The 18,081-nt window shown below is 42.7% G+C and overlaps 1 protein-coding gene across 1 annotated transcript; it reads left to right on the forward strand.

The window, feature by feature from the left end:
- The first annotated feature begins 14,567 nt into the window (after window positions 1–14,567).
- On the forward strand, window positions 14,568–18,065 carry LOC125546189 (gamma-secretase subunit APH1-like protein). Its single transcript, XM_048710361.2, has 6 exons — window positions 14,568–14,814; window positions 16,050–16,205; window positions 16,334–16,419; window positions 16,881–17,006; window positions 17,199–17,326; window positions 17,653–18,065. Exons 1-6 carry the CDS (start codon window positions 14,702–14,704, stop codon window positions 17,785–17,787), a joined length of 744 nt encoding a protein of 247 aa, XP_048566318.2. The 5' UTR covers window positions 14,568–14,701; the 3' UTR covers window positions 17,788–18,065.
- Window positions 18,066–18,081: the final 16 nt, after the last annotated feature.

Genomic DNA, 18,081 nt, shown 5'->3' on the forward strand with positions numbered 1-18,081 from the left:
CATGTCTCTTTATCCTTAGATGTCAACGAATGTGAGGAAATAGACAATACAGTAGGCATGCTACATGGACATATGTTTCAAAAGGGATTTTATTATGTAATTGGCACTAGAATACATGCTAATGTATTACAGTAGTTCACCAAAATAAGTTATGTATAAATGTTTAACCTACTTTATTTGTTTTTGTCTCATTAGTAACTTATCTGGTACACTAATCTACAAGTTCAAACTTTCAGGAAGCTATGGAACAAATGATTGAACAGCCACAACCACCTGAAGGTGACGAGGCTACTACAGGCACAATGTCACCTCTTGCTGCAGTGCGTCAGTATCTTTGCACTAAAAGTGCAAAAGGCACCTTCCTGCGTAATTCTGGGTTGGTTGTCAAGGTTACCTCGTCCAAATCGCCTACTGAACAAAATCTTCTTGCTAGACAGAGTGATATATCTGTGCTCCAGACACAAGTCCAATCCCTAATGGACGTTGTTTCGGAAAAAAGAATAGCGGTTGAGAAATTTCGTCAAGATATGAATGGTTTTGAAACCAGACTATCAGACATTCGCTTTGTTGTTCAAGAGCAATGGCGGAAAAAAGGTGTAGATCGTGCTGCTCCATCAGATGCTATAGCCTGAAACATTAGCACTCAGGTCAAATGATATGTGCTTCTATACATCTGATGGTGCTTTTATCTGGAAGGATTGTAAACTTTATGCCAACTGGCCTTTTGTTGTATGGTTGGAATTTATTTTGTTGTGATACAACATTTATGATGCTGCCTCAGGCTGGAGTAATTACGACGCTATTTTTGTATAGTGTAGGTTTATCTTAATAATGTATTCGGCTGAAAGCTTCGTAGGAGCCCAACATGCCAACATTCGTCGAGCCCATTCCAATTGGGCTAAAAACGATTACGGGCCGAAATTGGCATGTAGCCCACTAAAAATATCTAGGCCTAAATCAGCATAAGCTTTCATATTTTTCTGGTAGGCCTATGCCCATAGTTGGCCTTTAACAGTCCTAAACATAATTTGGGCCCTCGGTAAAAATAGGCCGTTTACAGGTGTAAATATCTCGAGCCCATAAAAAACATGGGCCTTTAATAGAACGAAAGTGAGATTGGGCCCTGATTGTGCCAAATAACCCACTGGACTTAGCAGGCCGAAATGGTGGCCCATTTACGATGTGGATCTTTGACAGGCCGAAATTCGGACGGGCCGTAAATGCGCCGACCTAATACACGGGCCTTTAACAGGCCGGAACTTCGGTCGGGCTAGATTATCGTCATTTTTATATGGGCCGTTAATGGGCCCGATATGACGTTGGGCCACATATGGCCCATGGTTTACGTCCGGCGTTAACAGGCCGAAAATGACAATAGGCCGAAAGTGGCCCAAAGCTATAGTGGGCCTCTAAAAATCTGAATGTCAGACATGGCCGAATATGACCCAAATCCTTCACGATCATTTATGGGTCGAAAGTTTTGATGGCCTGTAAGTGGGCCCAAATGAAGCCGGACCTTTAACAGGCCGGAAATACACCGGGCCGTAATTCGGCCCAATTACGTAGCGGACTGTTCACGGGCCAGAAGTGACCTTGGGCCGCGTTGATGACAAGTTTAGGACATGCCGTTGACGGGCCGATTTGACAGAGAATGTTGGGCCTTTAGCTGGGCCGGCCCATTATGGTCTGCAGAATCTTATGGGCCTTTAGCTAGGCCGGCCCATTGTGGTCCGCAAAATCTTGTGGGCCTTTACATGGGCCGGCCCATTATGGTCTTCAAAATCGTGTGGGCCTTTAGCTGGGCCGGCCCATTATGGTCCACTAAATTTTGTGGTCCTTTAGCTGGGCCGGCCCATTATGGTCCACTAAATCTTATGGGCCTTCGGTTGGGCCAGCCCATTTAAACTTTGTGGGCCACTTTTGGGCCGGTCCACATGTCAACATATCATAGGCCCATCTCGACCGTTGGATGAGTGACACCTGTGCCAACGCGGAGCTGATGCGTGGATCCGTCAGCCAATGAGAATTTTACACGTGGAAAATCGGCATTGGTCGTGGCTGTTAACGGGTTATCGGATCCAAAATCCGACCCGATAGCTTAGCGGCGTTCCGTTACGGTGGATTCCACGTGTCGGTCACCCTTGACGAAAACACTTCTGTGACGCGCGATTTATCGTCATGGAAGTGGACACTTCCATGATGATAATTTTGGCAGTGTCATGGAAGACTTCTACGACAGCACAGGTATGATTATCTTGATTCTGTCATAAATTTGTCATGGATGTACATGCATGACAGAAAACGCGACCTACTGTGACAAACACGTATCATCACGGAAGTGTATTTTTTTGCAGTGTCATAGGATTACTTTCCATAGTAACAAGTGACAGTAAATTTCAGCACACTATATAATTTTTTCCTTACCAAATTCCACCTACCAAAGGCGCTTCACTACCCGGCAACGAGGAGCAGAAGGAAATGATAAGCGGTTTCCAGCAAGGTATTCTCTGCAAGTACTGAAATAAGTGGTAACAGATAGTTTTGTGATAGGATAATTTGTAACAAGCAACAAGTAACAAAAGTAAATAAAGTGCAACAAGGTGGCCCAAACCTTTTTGTAGCAAAGGACAAGCCTGGACAAACTCTTATATAGAGAAAAGCGCTCCCGAGGACACATGGGAATATCGTCAAGCTAGTTTTCATCACGCTCATATGATCCGCGTTCGGTACTTTGATAATTTGGTATGTGGGTGGACCGGTTCTTCGGTACTGTCCTTACTTGAATAAGCATCCCACTTATGATTAACCTCTTGCTGCAGTGCGTCGGTATCTCTCCACTTATGTTAAGAATTTACCTCCTATTGAAGAAATGCATGGTCTTAATTTACCGCCTGCCGAAGAAGCATATGATCATGATCCTTTACTTATTGAAGAACCTCCAGACCTCGATAACCCGACATAGGTAGTAAAGGTAAATTCTCTCTATAGATATGATAAAGCTGAAATCCCTCCTGCTAAAATTGCTAGTCAATGCTTAGATGAGTTCGATAAATTTATGGCTAAGCAAGAAGACTTTAATGCTTATTTTGGTAGACAATTAAATACAATTCAAATATGCTTGGACACTTGGGTGATTATATGGCTAATGTCAAAGGTGAACTTAAACTTATTAGTAAACATGCTTCCATGGTTACCACTCAAGTAGAACAAGTACTTAAAGCTCAAAAGGAATTGCTCAATGAGATGAATAGTAAGAAAAATGATTATGCTGTTAAAGTGGCTACTGAACTGGTAGAATGACTCAGGAACCTTTGTATCCTGAAGGCCACCCTAAGAGAATTGAACAAGATTCTCAGAGAAATAAAATTGATGCACCTCGTTCTTCTAAAAAGAAGAAAAAGAAAAATGATAGAACCGTGCAAACTTCTAGTGAACCTATTGCTGAACCACCTGATAATCCAAATGATATCTCTATGTCTGATGTTGAAACACAATCTGGCAATGAACATGAACCTAATGAAAAAGTTAATGATGATGTTGATAATGATGCTCAACCTAGTAATGATAATGATGTAGAAATTGAACCTGCTGTTGATCTTGATAACCCACAATCAAAGAATCAACGTTATGATAAGAAAGACTTTGTTGTTAGGAAACATGGTAAAGAAAGAGAGCCTTGGGTTCAGAAACCCATGCCTTTTCCTCCCAAACCATCCAAGAAAAAGGATGATGAGGATTTTGAGCGCTTTGCTGAAATGATTAGTCCTATCTTTTTGCGTGTGCGATTAACTGATATGCTCAAAATGAATCCTTATGCTAAGTACATGAAAGATATTGTTACAAATAAAATAAAGATACCAGAATCTGAAATTTCCACCATGCTTGCTAGTTATACTTTTAAGGGTGGAATACCAAAGAAACTTGGAGATCCAGGAGTACCTACTATACCATGCTCCATTAAAAGAAACTATGTTAAAACTGCTTTATATGATCTTGGAGCCGGTGTTAGTGTTATGCCTCTCTCTTCATATCATAGACTTCACTTGAATAAGTTGACACCTACTGAAATATCTTTGCAAATGGCTGATAAATCAACTGCTATACCTGTCGGTATTTGTGAGGATGTGCCTGTTGTGGTTGCAAACGTTACTATTTTAATGGACTTTGTTATTCTTGATATTCCTGAGGACGATAGTATGTCTATTATTCTTGGAAGACCTTTTCTTAATACTGCAGGGGCTGTTATTGATTGCAACAAAGGCAATGTCACTTTTCATGTTAATGGTAATGAGAATACGGTACACTTTCCGAGGAAACAACCTCAAGTTCATAGTATCAATTCTATCGGAAAAATTCCATCGATTATATTTGGAGGTTTTGAATTTCCTCTTCCTATTGTCAAGAAGAAACATGATATACTTATTATTGGGGATGTGCATATCCCCGTTGAGGTAACCTAGTGTTATTCGAAATTTCTCCGGTTTCATGTTAATCGGAATGAGTTTGTTAACAAGACTTGATCAACCTTGTTAGTGGATTCCTTTTGATGAGCATGAGATGGATGAAACTAGAAGCACAACCTTCTGTACCCTCTCTATACTTTCTGTTATTTAGTTGAACTAAGGTAAAAATAAATAATTTTCTGTCTGTTATCTGATTATCCGTGCAATATAAAAATACCTCAAAAATAAAAGTTCTCCAAATGCCCTGAAAATTAAATATGATTTTTTCTAGAATATTTGATGATTTATGGAACAAAGAACACACCAGGGGGGCCAACCACCTTGCCACGAGGGTGGAGGGCGCGCCCACCCCCCTAGGGCGCGCCCTCTGCCTCGTGGGCCCATGGTGTCCCTCCTCCACTTATTCCTGCACCCATCCTCTTCTTCTTCCTCCCACAAACATGAAAAAACAACTCAAGCACGAGTTCCAGCCCTCTTTGCTGACATTTTTGATCTCCTTGCTCAAAGCACCTCTCACAAAACTGCTTGGGGAGATTGTTCCTTGGTATGTGACTCCTCCATTGGTCCAATTAGTTTTTGTTCTAGTGCTTTATTCATTGCAAATTTTTGCTTCTTAGGTGACCCTGTTCTTGAGCTTGCATGTCAAATTTATATGGTCAAAAGTAGTTTTGATGCATGATATAGGCCCTAGGCACTTGTAGGAGTAGTTGCTATCAATATTATTGAGTTTGCTTTACTTTTATTTTGAAGTTACTAAAAAAATTCAGAATTTTTCAGAGGAAGAAATATGCTTAGGAAAATGTTCCAAGGTGGTTCCTCAAGGAAGCAAGGACCCAGGCTTGCAATGCGTGATGCTGATGAAGAGCCTCCAAGAGACGCTCCAGTGCGTCCTTGTGAGTGGCCTTCTGAAAATTTTATGGATCAAGCGAGAATTAAAGAAGAATTTAACGCATATTTGCGTAATGCCGGTCTTGAGGACTTTGAGGCAGACAAATGCCCCCAGTATCATGATCTCACAAGCTCTTTTGTGAGGAGGTTTGAGTATTCATCTTCGCGTAATTCTCCTTCAGTCATGTTTGATCTTAATGACAAATCTTATACCATGGACTTAGAGGATTTAACTTTTGCTTGCAAACTTCCACAATGGGGTAGTGTTAGGGATCCCCCTAAATCTGAATTTAGAAACTTTCTTGCTAGTATAACTATAGGGGAATCTAGAGATATAACGCAAGCTACCATAGGGAGCATTCACTTTCCTGCCATACATCATTTTGCTCCCTTCATAGGTAGGTGCATAAATGCTAAGGATGAAGCATGTCACATGTGTGTCCCCGACCTTAGCATTCTCAGGAGTGCTGTGTCTGGAGACCAATCTTATCATATGGGAGCCATTGTAGCTCGTAGGTTGCATCATAATAGATATAATGGAGATTTCTTTCCAGGAATTTATGCAACCCGCTTAGCTAAATTTCATGAGATAGACATTCGTGAGGGAGACATAGAGTTGCCACCTGCTTATTTAGATTTTGATTCTATGGTTTCTCACCATTTTGTCGAGAGGAACGAATCACCTCTCCAGTACCGACTAATCTTTGACAGACGTCGTGCTGCCGTATTACTCTCCCTGCTCCTGCTTTCTTTGATCATCAGGCGAGAGGAGGATATACTATTACCAGAGAGGAGGCAGATGAGTACGAGAGGAGAGCGGAGGCCGCTCGTCGCCATACTGCAGCTCAGGAGGCGATAGCCGCTGCATCACAGTACGACCCCAACTATTATTATGGATATCAGCCAGGCCAGCCGTGGCCATAGACCAACTTAGGCCAAAAGCCTAAGCTTGGGGAGTACGTATTTCTCACCGACATTACATTTATGTTCACACACACTCATTGCTAGATGTCGGTGCTCATACTTTTTCATTGTATCATCCATGCTAGTTTATTTCCTTTTATGCTTTCTTCTTGTGTGTTTAATAAACCTTAAGAAAAACCAAAAAATTTAGTTGTAGCTTTTAATTAATTTACTTTCCATGCTTGTAGTAGTAATCAAAAAGAAAACCCAAAAATATTTCCTGTTCTTCTTTTGCTTGTTGGGAGCTTTCCCGTGTAAATAGTTTTATTTCTTTTCTTTTCTTTGGGGGTCGATAGGAGAAGACCATAATTAAATTGTTGAAGTGGCTCTTATATGCATTATTGTTTATCTGACGAAAGAGCCCGTATTTCCTTGTCTTCTCCTGTTTATTGAATGCTCGCAGATTCCAACTTAGTCCAATGCACGTGCACTCTTATCATTATTCACATCGTTCGGTCGTGCAAGTGAAAGGCAATTATGATGATATATGATGGACTGACTGAGATGAGAAAAGCTGATATGAACTCGACCTCTTTTCTTTTTGTAAATATGATGAGTTAATCGTTCTTGATTCAGCTTGTTATGAATAAACATGTTTGCAATGACAATTAAAGATCATAGTTGCCTATGCGATGCTTGATTAGCTATGAGTTATAATGGTTTACCTTGCTTGCCAACATGCTATTGAGATGGTTATGATGTGGTATGATGGGGTGGTATCCTCCTTTGAATGATTTAAGTGACTTGACTTGGCACATGTTCACGCATGTAGTTGAAACAAATCAACATTGCCTTCACGATATTTATGTTCATGGTGGATTATATCCTACTCATGCTTGCATCCAATGTTATATTAATTTTAATGCATGTACATGGCTGTTGTCGCTCTCTAGTTGGTCGCTTCCCAGTCTTTCGCTAGCCTTCACCTGTACTAAGTGGGAATACGGCTTGTGCATCCAATCCCTTAAACCCCAAAGTTATTCCAGATGAGTCCACTATACCTTCCAATATGCGGTATCTACCTGCCGTTTCAAGTAAATTTGTATGTGCCAGACTCTAAACCTTCAAATAATCATCCTGTTTTGTATGCTCGAATAGCTCATGTATCAACTAGGGTTGTCTGTATCTTCCATGCTAGGCGGGTTATTCTCAAGAGGAGTGGGCTCCGCTCCTCACTCACGAGAAAATGGCTGGTCACCGGGATGCCCAGTCCCATGCTTTATGCAAACTAAATCAAAAATAATTGCTAAACAAAACTCCCCTGGGACCTGATGTATGTTGGAGGCACTCGTTGTTTCGAGCAAGCCATGGAGTGATGTTTGTTGGTGGAGGGGGAGTATAAACTTTACCGTTCTGTTTGGGAACCGCCTATAATTTGTGTAGCATGGAAGATATCGCCATCTCTTGGTTGTTATGTTGACAATGAAAGTATACCGCTCAAAATATTATTCACCTCTATTTAAAAACCGAGCTGTGGCACCTCTACAAATCCCTGCTTCCCTCTGCGAAGGGCCTATCTATTTACTTTTATGCTGAGTCATCATCCTCTTATTAAAAAGCACCAGTTGGAGAGCACCGCTGTCATTTGCATTCATTACTGTTAATTTATATTGGGTGTGACTATGATTGGATCTCTTTTACCATGAATTACAATGTCTAGTCAGTCCTTGATCTTTAAAGGTGCTCTGCATTTATGTTTTGCAGTCTCGGAAAGGGCTAGCGAGATACCATCTTGTTATATCATATTATGATTGTTTTGAGAAAGTGTTGTCATCTGAGATTTATTATTATGGCTTTCTAGTTGATTATGCTATTGATATGGGTAATCATGAGACCTGAGAATTATTGCAAATATGGTTAGTTATAATCTTTGCTGAAAACTTGAATGCTAGCTTGACATATTTACAACAACAAGAGCAAACAGAGTTTGTAAAAGTTTTTCTTTATTTCTTTCAGTTTGTCAACTGAATTGCTTGAGGACAAGCAAGGGTTTAAGCTTGTTGGAGTTGATACGTCTCCGTCGTATCTACTTTTCCAAACACTTTTGCCCTTGTTTTGGACTCTAACTTGTATGATTTGAATGGAACTAACTCGGACTGACGCTGTTTTCAGCAGAATTACCATGATGTTGTTTTATGTGCAGAAAACAAAAGTTCTGGGAATGACCTGAAACTCCACGGAATATTTTATAATAAATAATAAAAAATCCTTGCCAAAGATGAAGACCAGGGGGCCCACACCCTTTCCACACGAGGGTGGGGGCACCCCCCCCCCCAGGGCGCGCCCCCCTACCTCGTGGTCCCCCTGGAGACTTCCCGACTCCAACTCCAACTCTATATAACTGCTTTCGGGAGAAAAAACAAGAGAGAAGATTTCATCACGTTTTACGATACGGAGCTGCCGCCAAGCCCTAAAACCTCTCGGGAGGGCTGATCTGGAGTCCGTTCGGGGCTCCGGAGAGGGGGATTCGTCGCCGTCGTCATCATCAACCATCCTCCATCACCAATTCATGATGCTCACCGCCGTGCGTGAGTAATTCCATCGTAGGCTTGCTGGACGGTGATGGGTTGGATGAGATTTATCATGTAATCGAGTTAGTTTTGTTAGGGTTTGATCCCTAGTATCCACTATGTTCTTAGATTGATGTTGCTATGACTTTGCTATGCTTAATGCTTGTCACTAGGGCCCGAGTGCCATGATTTCAGATCTGAACCTATTATGTTTTCATCAATATATGAGTGTTCTTGATCCTATCTTGCAAGTCTATAGTCACCTATTATGTGTTATGATCCGTTAACCCCGAAGTGACAATAATCGGGATACTTACCGGTGATGACCGTAGTTTGAAGAGTTCATGTATTCACTATGTGCTAATGCTTTGTTCCGGTTCTCTATTAAAAGGAGGCCTTAATATCCCTTAGTTTCCATTAGGACCCCGTTGCCACGGGAGGGTAGGACAAAATATGTCATGCAAGTTCTTTTCCATAAGCACGTATGACTATATTCGGAATACATGCCTACATTACATTGACGAATTGGAGCTAGTTCTGTGTCACCCTATGTTATGACTGTTACATGATGAACCGCATCCGGCATAATTATCCATCATTGATCCGATGCCTACGAGCTTTTCATATACTGGTTTACGCTTATTTACTTTCCCGTTGCTATTGTTACAATCACTACAAAATACCAAAAACATTACTTTGCTTTCGTTACTCTTTTGTTACCGTTACCATCACTATCATATTACTTTGCTACTAAACACTTTGCTCAGATACTAAGTTTTCAGGTGTGGTTGAATTGACAACTCAGCTACTAATACTTGAGAATATTCTTTGGCTCCCCTTGTGTCGAATCAATAAATTTGGGTTGAATACTCTACCCTCGAAAGCTGTTGCGATCCCCTATACTTGTGGGTTATCACCCATGCGGACCAAAAAGAACCTGAACCGAATGCAGTGCAAATCTTCAAGGATTGCCACACCAGCAAGATCAAGGGCATGAGCACACCAGTTCAAGCCGCTGTTGTAAGTCCTTACTCCTCCTGCCTTGAACTGATTGGTAATGTGATGTGTTCATTTAACTACTTGGTTTGCAGCCAATGTCAGTTACTCTGTTCACTTTTATTCATAGTTGTCTTAACGTATCATTTCACCTTACATGGTTTAAAAGAGATGAAGGATATTCTTTTGGTCTTGATCTGTAATCTAGTTGTTATGTTCACGTGCGCACACAATGATAAAATAGCATGTTTGTTTTATATTTGTTTGTCCATGATATGAATGATGTCATACTATGTTCATCCTACTTTAAACCATGTCTCTTTATCCTTAGATGTCAACGAATGTGAGGAAATAGACAATACAGTAGGCATGCTACATGCACATATATTCCGAAAGTGATTTTATTATGTGGTTGGCACTACAATACATGCTAATGTATTACAGTAGTTCACCAAAATAAGTTATGTATAAACGTTTAACCTACTTTGTTTGTTTTTGTCTCATTAGTAACTTATCTGGCACACTAATCTACAAGTTCAAACTTTCAGGAAGCTATGGAACAAATGATTGAACAGCCACAACCACCTGAAGGTGACGAGGCTACTACAGGCACAATGTCACCTCTTGCTGCAGTGCGTCAGTATCTTTGCACTAAAAGTGCAAAAGGCACCTTCCTGCGTAATTCTGGGTTGGTTGTCAAGGTTACCTCGTCCAAATCGCCTACTGAACAAAATCTTCCTGCTAGACAGAGTGATATATCTGTGCTCCAGACACAAGTCCAATCCTTAATGGACGTTGTTTCGGAAAAAAGAATAGCGGTTGAGAAATTTCGTCAAGATATGAATGGTTTTGAAACCAGACTATCAGACATTCGCTTTGTTGTTCAAGAGCAATGGCGGAAAAAAGGTGTAGATCGTGCTGCTCCATCAGATGCTATAGCCTGAAACATTAGCACTCAGGTCAAATGATATGTGCTTCTATACATCTGATGGTGCTTTTATCTGGAAGGATTGTAAACTTTATGCCAACTGGCCTTTTGTTGTATGGTTGGAATTTATTTTGTTGTGATACAACATTTATGATGCTGCCTCAGGCTGCAGTAATTACGACGCTATTTTTGTATAGTGTAGGTTTATCTTAGTAATGTATTCGGCTGAAAGCTTCGTAGGAGCCCAACATGCCAACATCCGTCGGGCCCATTCCAATTGGGCTAAAAATGATTACGGGCCGAAATTGGCATGTAGCCCACTAAAAATATATAGGCCTAAATCAGCATAAGCTTTCATATTTTTCTAGTAGGCCTGAGCCCATAGTGGGCCTTTAACAGGCCTAAACATAATTTGGGCCCTCAGTAAAAATAGGCCGTTTACAGGTGTAAATATCTCGAGCCCATAAAAACATGGGCCTTTAATAGACCGAAAGTGAGATTGGGCCCTGATTGTGCCAAATAACCCACTAGACTTAGCAGCCCGAAATGGTGGCCCATTTACGATGCAGATCTTTGAGAGGCCGAAATTCGGACGGGCCGTAAATGCGCCGACCTAATACACGGGCCTTTAATAGGCCGGAACTTTGGTCGGGCTAGATTATCGTAATTTTTATATGGGCCGTTAATGGGCCCGATATGACGTTGGGCCACATATGGCCCATGGTTTACGTCCGGCGTTAACAGGCCGAAAATGACAATAGGCCGAAAATGGCCCAAAGCTATAGTGGGCCTCTAACAGTCTGAATGTCAGACATGGCAGAATATGACCCAAATCCTTCACGGTCGTTTATGGGCCGAAAGTTTTGATGGCCTGTAAATGGGCCCAAATGAAGCCGGACCTTTAACAGGTCGGAAATGCACCAGGCCGTAATTCGGCCCAATTACTTAGCGGACTGTTACCGGGCCAGAAGTGACCATGGGCCGCGTTGATGACAAGTTTAGGACATGTCGTTGACGGGCCGATTTGACAGAGAATGTTGGGCCTTTAGCTGGGACAGCCCACTATGGTCTACAGAATCTTGTGGGCCTTTAGCTGGGCCGGCCCATTGTGGTCCGCAAAATCTTGTGGGCCTTTAGCTGGGCCGGCCCATTATGGTCTGCAAAATCGTGTGGGCCTTTAGCTGGGCCGGCCCATTATGGTCCGCTAAATTTTGTGGGCCTTTAGCTGGGCCGGCCCATTATGGTCTGCTAAATCTTATGGGCCTTCGGTTGGGCCGACCCATTTAAACTTTGTGGGCCACTTTTGGGCCGGTCCACGTGTCAACATATCATAGGCCCATCTCGACCATTGGATGAGTGACACCTGTGCCAACGCGGAGCTGACGCATGGATCCGTCAGCCAATGAGAATTTTACGGCATTGGTCGTGGCTGTTAACGGGTTATCGGATCCAAAATCCGACCCGATAGCGCTCCCGAGGACACATGGGAATATCTTCAAGCTAGTTTTCATCACGCTCATATGATTCGCGTTCGGTACTTTGATAATTTGGTATGTGGGTGGACCGGTGCTTGGGTACTGTCCTTACTTGGACAAGCATCCCACTTATGATTAGCCTCTATTGCAAGCATCCGCAACTACAACAAAAGTATTAAGGTAAACCTAACCATAGCATGAAACATATGGATCCAAATCAACCTCTTATGAAGCAACGCATAAACTAGGGTTTAAGCTTCTGTCACACTAGCAACCCATCATCTACTTATTACTTCCCAATGCCTTCCTCTAGGCCCAAATAATGGTGAAGTATGATGTAGTCGACGTTCACATAACACCACTAGAGGAGAGACAACATACATCTCATCAAAATATCGAACGAATACCAAATTCACATGACTACTAATAGCAAGACTTCTCCCATGTCCTCAGGAACAAACATAACTACTCACAAAGCATAAACATGTTCATAATCAGAGGGGTATTAGTATGCATATAGGATCTGAACATATGATCTTCCACCAAATAAACCAACTGGCATCAACTACAAGGAGTAATTAACACTACTAGCAACCTACTAGCACCAATCTCGGACTTGGAGACAAGAATTGGATACAAGAGATGAACTAGGGTTTTGAGAGGAGATGGTGCTGATGAAGATGTTGATGGAGATGGAGATTGCCCTCTCCCGATGAGAGGAGCGTTGATGATGACGATGGCGATGATTTCCCCCTCCCGAAGGGAAGTTTCCCCGGCAGAACAGCTCCGCCAGAGCCCTAGATTGGTTCCGCCAAGGTTCCGCCTCGTGGCGGCGGAGTTTCATCCAAGAAGATGGCTTATGATTTTTTCCCATCAAAAGACTTCATATAGTAGAAGATGGCCACTAGAGGGCCACCAGGGGGGCCACGAGGTAGGGCGCGCCCCCACCCTCGTGGGCAGGGCGTGGCCCCCCTGTTGAACTTCTTCCGCTGAGTATTTTTTATATACTTTGAAAACGTCTTCCGTGAAGTTTCAGTACTTTGGGAGCTGTGCAGAATAGGTCTCTAATATTTGCTCATTTTCCAGCCCAGAATCCCAACTGTCGGCATTCTCCCTCTTTATGTAACCTTGTAAAATAAAAGAGAATAGACATAAGTATTGTGACATGATGTGTAATAGCATCCCATAATGCAATAAATATCGATATAAAAGCATGATGCAAAATGGACGTATCAGTATCTAGTCGAGAATGCAGTAAAAATATCTAGTATATGCTATGAACTATCTACTGTATCAAGTTGTAGTCGAATGTGTATGTATGTAGTCGAGAATGGAGTAAAAATATCTAGTCTATGCTATGGACTATCTATTGTATCGAGTTGTAGTCGATATGTGTTTTGAAAAGAAAATTGTATGCGGACAGGATGCGGTTGGGGATGCGTCCGCGCGTTTGGCTCACAGCCACCTCATCCCAGAAAAGGCCCGGACACGGCCCCATTACTCTATCCAAACGGACAGAATCCGGGGAAAACGAACATCCATTTGGGGTTGTGCGCTGGAGTTGGCCTTAATGAAATCTGCAATCTATGTTATGAACTATCTATTGTATCGAGTTGTAGTCGATTTGTGTTTTGAAAAGAAAATTGTATGCAGACAGGATGCAGTTGGGGATGCGTCCGCGCGTTTGGCTCACAGCCACTGCATCCTAGAAAAGGCCCGGACATGACCCCATTGCTCTATCCAAACGGACAGAATTCGGGAAAAACGAACGTCCGTTTGGGATTGTGCGCTGGAGTTGGCCTTAATGAAATCTGCAAATCTATGCTATGAACTATCTATTGTATCGAGTTGTAGTCGATATGTGTTTTGAAAAGAAAATTGTATGCGGACAGGATGCGGTTGGGGATGCGCCCGCGCGTTTGGCTCACAGCCACCGCATCCTAGAAAAGGCCCTGACACGTCCTCATTGCTCTATCCAAACGGACAGAATCCGGGGAAAACGAACGTCCGTTTGGGGTTGTGTGCTGGAGTTGGCCTTAATGAAATCTGCAATCTATGCTATGAACTATCTGTTGTATCGAGTTGCAGTCGATATGTGTTTTGAAAAGAAAAATTGTATGCGGACAGGTTGCGGTTGGGGATGTGCCCGCGCGTTTGGCTCACAGCCACCGCATCCTAGAAAAGGCCCTGACACGACCCCATTGCTCTATCCAAACGGACAGAATCCGGGGAAAACGAACGTCCGTTTGGGGTTGTGCGCTGGAGTTGGCCTTAATGAAATCTGCAAATACTTTTTTTTGCGGTCAGGTTGTTTTTAATAAGAAAAATAAAAGTCGTGGGTAGTACCGCGTTCACAGTACATACTGTAAATCGCCCGGGTGCGGCGGGCCCCACCGCTTGTTCGACCCCGGCAGCCCTTCCGTCGCCGGCCCGACCAAAGGAGGCGGCTTCCGCGGCGGCGAGGGGAGGCCAGCCCAGATGACGGTGGCGGCGGGGGTGGGCTACGCGCTCATCGCGCTGGGCCCCGCTTTCTCCCTCTTCGCCGGCGTCATCGCCAGGAAGCCCTTCCTCGTCCTCACCCTCCTCTCCAGGTCGCTCCCCCCCTCTCCCCAAACCCCCACCCCACCCTCCCAATCCGCCGCGTCTGCTTCCATCAAATCCCGGGGTGCGCGGTTCTCGGCTTGGCGTGCCTGCCATGGCCACGGATTCGGCCGTCCCCTCGTGCTAGGGTTTGCGGATCTTTCCACTTTTGCTCGGATGGTTGGCTTGGTTGGTTGCTGCTTGCGCCTTTGTGAGATCCATCCATCCTTTATGCTGCCACTAGTTGTAGACAAGTTTTAGTTTCATGGCGCGGAGGGTTTGGAACTACTCTTCGTGTGTGTGCGCAGACGGTGGATCTGGTTGGGTTGGACTGAGCTTGTCGAACCCACTCATAGGATTTAACTTTCCCTGCAAAAAAAAAGGATTTAACTTGCATTGTTATCCTGAAAGTGTTGTTCATACTTCTTGATCCTCATCGTCATATCCATGCCCCGTGTCTGTTGGTGTGCTGGTGCTCTATGCCGTTTGGACCTCACTTGCTAGTTCAGAACCTTCAGGAGATTTAGGAAGCGATGAGCAATCTTTGTAGCTGCGTTGCAGGCTGTGTGAACTGCGTATAATAGTAAACTGTCCTGGATAAAATCTGTAAAAAATGTACTAGGTGATTTTCTAGTCGAAACAAAATTCAGTCATATGCTAACTGTACCTCTGTGAGGACTGAATCCATGTGTATTGTTATATTGGATATTAGCGCTACTATGGAGATTATTTCAGCTATCTTTTCCATCGTGTATGACTATGGGCCTATGAGCGTATCGTTATATTGGAGGATATTAGCACTACCATGGACAGGAGAATGACTTTGTGCTGTAACTGGCATCATTGTTTCAATTCCTGTGTGAGCCATGTGTATTCGTCTTCCAAAGATATGCAGATCATGCAGAGAGAGCGGCGTAGTGCCACCTTTAAAAAATATTAACCTGACCATCTGCAATTGATTCACGATATTTTGCTGTGCCCTTCGTTTTTAGATGTAGAAAACACAAAGACTTGGTACATGCTGGTGTTGCCAACTTGTTAGCATTGTTCTTCAGTGAGAAACCTAAGGCTATGTCTGTCATATAGAGTTTGATATATGTTTTAGCTTTTGAACTGCTTGGTATGACATTATGACTTCATCAGAGCATATCAATGGCCTTTCTTGATTAGAAATATCTTTTGCAATCTATGGATATACAGTATCATGATTTGAATATTAACTTTTGCCAAAAATTTATTTGTGCAGCACGTTGTTTTGGCTTATAAGTTTGATCGTCCTCTCGGGAATATGGAGGGGGTTTCTTCCTCTAAAATCAGGAGTGTGGTGGCCATATGTCATTTTGATCCTTACATCTGTTGCATTTCAAGAAGGCACCCGTCTTGTGTTCTGGAGGCTCTACAAGTAGGTGGACCATATAAAATGTTGAAGTTATCTCTCAACTTATCTTCTCATGGCGCCAGATGCCGTAGATATAGAATATGTCGTTGATTGCTTTTCTGGTGATATATGCTGATAACTGTTTTTCCCAGGAAAATGGAAGAGATGCTAGATGCCTTTGCTGACAGAATATCTAAACCACGTCTCTGTTTGACAGACAAGATGCTAATCTCTTTGGGTAAGTTGTTGCGCTGCTACATAAAAATGTTCTTTGGTCAAGGAAGGCCAAATGTTTCTTCATCTGTCATTTTACATAAAATCTGGCTGGTGTTTATCCTAGGATTTGAATTGGAAATAGACACTGCAGTTGTCACTACCATCTTTTTATTTCTTCAAATGAACGTGTGCATATCGTAATTGGGGGATTTTCTGGTGATCGTTATTCATACCAACTCTAGCAATAGGTACTCACATAGGCTAATAATTACTGTAGTCATGGTAGAGTAAAGCACAGCTTATGTATGGCTCTCGATAATTTTATCCGGAAATACAGACCACACTGGTAACTCGAGTGAATCTAATCCAAGGATGTGCATTCAATTATTGCTCGTTGGGAGCATCTGTTCTTCATTACCTTGAGGATGTCACAAGTTATAACTGCTATTGTTTGCTCATTTCTATTTTGATTTGTTGGTGCAGCTGGTGGTTTAGGTCATGGACTGGCTCATGCGGTCTTTTTCTGCCTCAGCCTCCTAACTCCAGCATTTGGTCAAGCAACGTTTTATGTCGAGAGGTGCTCAAGGATGCCATTTTTCCTTGTGTCAGGTAAGTCCACATTTACTTTACTCCCTAATATGTCCTCAAGGAGGTAAAGGAGCCTTCTGATTAGATGGCTGCTGAACAAAGTTTTTAAGCCAACTCTGTTTGTTTTTCGCAGTTTATGTTATCTTGTCAGCATAGTTTGTTTCTCCAAGATACCAGTTGTATTTCCTTGGCTAAACCCTCTGCTATTGGCAGCAATTATTGCACTTGGGTTCTTGGTCATCCATACTTCCTCGATGGTTATTGCTTTTAATGGATATGGAGAGAGAAAGAAGAGGGACCAAATCTTTGTCCCAGTGGTTCACCTGATTGCTGCTGTGATGGTAAGAACTAGGTCTTAAATTGTTTTTGTTGGATGATAAAGTGCCTCGCTGTCCCTTAACAATGGACCTGACAATGCTTGATCAGATTTATGTTCATAAATAGACAACTGAATAGTTGAAGCATTTTCATATTTACACTATTACGTTGTTGAGACACGGCGGACAGTAATATCTTTTCTTATTTCAACCAAGTACTTATGTTTTCAAGTAGCATATGGCACGACATGTAAATGCTGGTGCCAGAGCCTGTTGCTTTCTAGACAGTATAAGTGCATGATTCAAACTTCGCCATATGCACCACTGATTGTGTGTTCTGTTCATTTCAGACATTGATCAACCTTGTGCCAGGGGGTTGCCTTGTCGGTACACCTTTACTGTGCATAACGGCTGCGATGACCTTGTACTACTCCTGGCAAGTGGTGGGGCAGAGAATAACAGAGCACCAACATCGACAGTCTTAACAGCTAGCGCTTTGCCTTGTGCTCGTCGCATCGCATGGAGTTTCCTTGTGGGCTAATCTTTGTACTAGGACAACTGTATGTAGATTTAGCGGGTTCGCCAATGACTCATCATCTTAAGATATTGACTCCCTTATGAAATTATGATGGGTTGTATATGGTACTTGTACTGACACGGTATACTTGTAATGAGATGTTTTCAGTGCTGTCTGGTCAGGCAAGAGATTGCCGTCAGATTGGTGCTTGGTTCAATTAAATACTACTCCCTCCGTTCCAAATTACTTGTCGTGGTTTTAA

Source organism: Triticum urartu, chromosome 3A, assembly GCF_056163025.1.
Source record: "Triticum urartu cultivar PI428250 chromosome 3A, HENAU_Tu73, whole genome shotgun sequence".
Lineage (NCBI taxonomy): Eukaryota > Viridiplantae > Streptophyta > Magnoliopsida > Poales > Poaceae > Triticum > Triticum urartu.

Bases quoted from the DNA above. Each gene is read 5' to 3' on its own strand.
- LOC125546189 (XM_048710361.2), top strand. From the start codon at position 14,702: ATGACGGTGGCGGCGGGGGTGGGCTACGCGCTCATCGCGCTGGGCCCC. The intron at 16,420-16,880 runs GTAAGTTGTTGC...TTGTTGGTGCAG, and splicing joins CAAGATGCTAATCTCTTTGG to CTGGTGGTTTAGGTCATGGA. The intron at 17,007-17,198 runs GTAAGTCCACAT...TGCTATTGGCAG, and splicing joins GCCATTTTTCCTTGTGTCAG to CAATTATTGCACTTGGGTTC.